General features: G+C 35.5%; 1 protein-coding gene across 6 annotated transcripts in view; it reads right to left on the bottom strand.

Moving 5' to 3' along the window:
• Positions 1-408: 408 nt before the first annotated feature.
• Positions 409-3,215, bottom strand: part of Gapvd1 (GTPase activating protein and VPS9 domains 1) — a 442,880-nt gene continuing 440,073 nt past the window's right edge. For 5 of the 6 annotated variants that reach the window (XM_090389457.1, XM_090389454.1, XM_090389464.1 and 2 more), the window contains one exon: positions 409-717. In XM_090389457.1, the coding sequence (XP_090245583.1) occupies positions 451-717 (267 nt within the window). In that variant the 3' untranslated portion in view covers positions 409-450. The remainder of the gene's footprint in view (positions 718-3,215) is intronic. The other variant, XM_090389466.1, reaches the window with a different exon arrangement.

Genomic DNA, 3,215 nt, shown 5'->3' with positions numbered 1-3,215 from the left:
TAAAATTTTGAATTATAATTTCTTCTTCTTTTCAACAGAAACTTTAGAAGTTGATATTTTGGTAAGGCAACCTATATTGAAGTACCTTCAGAAATTATAATGCATGCATTATCAATGTGGTAGACTGTCTTCTGAAGAAAATTTTCCATACAGCCTTGCATATCACAAAAGTTCCCCAAGGCATCCCCAATAATGATAAGCAAAATAAATACATCTCCAAAAAGATGAGGTATTAAAAAAAAAAAAAAAAAAAAAAAAAAAAGTATTGCATCACACTGAAAATTCTGTTTCTAATACTTTCTTACCCTTTGAAGGCAAATTTATATCACTTGGTTAGCTTTTCTTTTCTCTCACTTCCTCTCTCTCTCTTTTTTTTTTTTTTTTTTTGAAATTCACAACTAATTTTGTCATCACAGACTTCATGATCAATCAAACATAATACATATTCAACTAATAATCCATTGTTTTTATAAACTCAATAGCTGAACAGAACTGTGTCCACCAATAAGCTTCCTCTCCCTCCAACTGTTTCTCATAAAATGTATTCACATATTGTACTGTGGAAAGAAGGCAAGGGGCATTGGCCTTGATAACAACATATACAAGAACTGGCATTAAATCATCAGCAGCAGGAACTGATTTGTCACTAGCCATGCTTAGAAGATTCATAATAGTGCTACAACATCTTAGGACACACTGAATTTTGTCCCTTGGTGTCTAAATGGAAAAAAAATAATACTATATAGTTATTATAATGCTACTAAACTAGTTACTAAAAAAATTAAAGTATATTAGTTTGTATAAAAATCAGGTAAAACAACTGGTGGAATATTTAACAAAAAAAAAAATCTTGTACAATACTACAAAACACTAATTACACTTGAACTTTTCTAATCCACATAACAGTTGCAAGAGGTCCAACAGCCATAGTGTCCCATTCCATATGCTACTGAAAGAAAGCTACAAGGGGGGGGGGGGGGGTGGAGGACAAAATAATGGAAATAACTGTGATAAGAGTTACAGGTATATACTAATATGGTATTGGGCCACCCTTTGCTGCTTTTAAAACAGCTTGCATTCTACATTAAATAGATTAAAATAAATCTTGAACTGTCTTAAGAAGAATAGTAGACCATTCTTCATGGAGAAATGTTTCAAGATCCGCTTTCTTTGGCATTTGCCAAATGTAAACTCTCCCTGATGTTGGACAAAGTGCAAATGATTCTGAAAATATGACATTTCCAATCATCAGGTGTACAGTTTTTGTGCTCCTTACACCATTTCATCCTCTTTTTAGCATTACCATCAGTAACAAGTGGCTTGCCAAAAGCAACTCTGCTTTATGGAGTTCTTGCCAAACTGTTTGGCCAAAAACTTGACTCCTGAGACTGACATTAAGTTCTACAGTTATTTTTGAGGCAGGACTTTTATGTTTTTGGAATACAATCCTTCTCAGTGCCTAGAGTCTCTTTCAGTCAGCTTAAATTTTCTGTCACAATTCATCCCATGAGATTTTCTATATTTTGTGAATGCAGACATCACTTTCAATACAATCTCTTTCAATACATTAAACAAATCAGCAACTTTAGTCACTGGTTCCTCTGCTAAACATGCGCCAACAATTTGACCTCTTTTGAAATCAGACAAGTTGGTAATTTTCTTCATATACCTTTTTATATCACCTCTAAGTGAGCATCAGCTTCTATGGTCTTTCCTTCAATATATTACCTGCCAAAAACAAACATCACTAAATATTCATAAATACATCATACAGCCATTACTTATTACTGATATGAAAGTAGTAGTTCCAACTACTACTTTCATATCAGTGTTCCCATTATTTTTTGCCCCCACGAGTTTAATCAAAAGTAATAAGTGAATTCATATCAAGTAACTGAAGATAATCATGTTAGCTGTTTTCCATGGGGTGATGTAGTCCTAATGGCTCAGATAAATTTGACAAAGATATAAAAAAGCTGTAGTCCTGTCAGTCTGAAAATACAGTTTTATCTATGAGGATGTTTCACAGTTGCCAAAGGGTGCCAGTGTGTACATTATGAAGGATCTTCACCCACTTAGAAGAAAGAGATAAATCAGAAGGGCAGGATAGTTAAGAGCCAACACAGGTCCTAGGACAAACAACTTCACCAGGCTGGCCCACCTTTTTCTGTTGGTGGCCCATTCATTGGTGGAATTCCAGGGCCTGATGAAGTTGACCTAGTGAGCTACTAGGTTGACTAGAAGAATTTCGTAATTTCAATGTGGTAAATGGTTGGTTATAAAGTTGAGAGGCTTCATCATGTGAAGAATTCACTGCAGACAGTCGGGCAAATGTTTCTGTAAAGGGATTTGCCATTTCTTTGGGAGATGATATATTCTGTCCATTCTAACAAAGGTACAGGAGAGAAGTTGGTGGTGATTTGTTGAGTTTTTAATTTTTTTCCAAATCAATCTGGTATCATTATATTTGGCATTAGCAGATGCAACCAAATTTCAGAGTCCTTTTCTTGCCTTTATGTAATGTGTTTTTGCTCTAAGCCTCTTACAGTTCATAAGGTTATTGATTGTAGAAGTTTATCGGAAAAGTCTCCCTGCCTTATATTTTTCCTTTTTTGAAATTGCCACTCACGCTACATCCTATATTACACCAGTGATTAGTATGTTACCATTTTCCTGCATGTTATTTTAGTATCATGACCTTTGCTGCAGCTAGTATCTGTTGTCATGTGTATATCAAATGCAATGTAATAACTGAGAGTATAACTGTAATAACTGAGAGTAAAGTGGAGGAGAAATTGTTGAAGATAAACACAAGAAAGGCACCTGGGGTGGGTGGCATCTATCCAGTTATATTAAAGGAGGCAGCAAAGGAAGTAAGCAAACCCTTAGCCATAATTATGAGAGCTTCCTTGGACTCAGGGGAGGTAGCCACAGACTGGAGATGTGCAAATGTCACCCCAATTCACAAAGGAGGATCAAAGGCTGACACAAGTAATTATAGACCTGTGAGTTTAACTTCTGTTCCAGGAAAATTAATGGAGGCACTAGTTAAAGAAGTACTGCAGGATCATTTAGACAAGACTTCAGTTATAGCTCGGACACAGCATGGTTTTGTTAAGGGGAAGTCTTGCCTGACCAATTTGATTGGATACTATGATGCAGTCACAAAGGAACTGGATGCAGGGAATAACTTTGATATTATATACTTGGATCTT

This window comes from Mastigoproctus giganteus, chromosome 2, assembly GCF_048544385.1.
Source record: "Mastigoproctus giganteus isolate SK-2022 chromosome 2, ASM4854438v1, whole genome shotgun sequence".
NCBI classification, from domain to species: Eukaryota; Metazoa; Arthropoda; class Arachnida; order Uropygi; family Thelyphonidae; genus Mastigoproctus; species Mastigoproctus giganteus.
The sequence above is the reverse complement of the archived record's forward strand: the minus strand, read 5'-3'. Positions and strand labels throughout refer to the sequence as shown.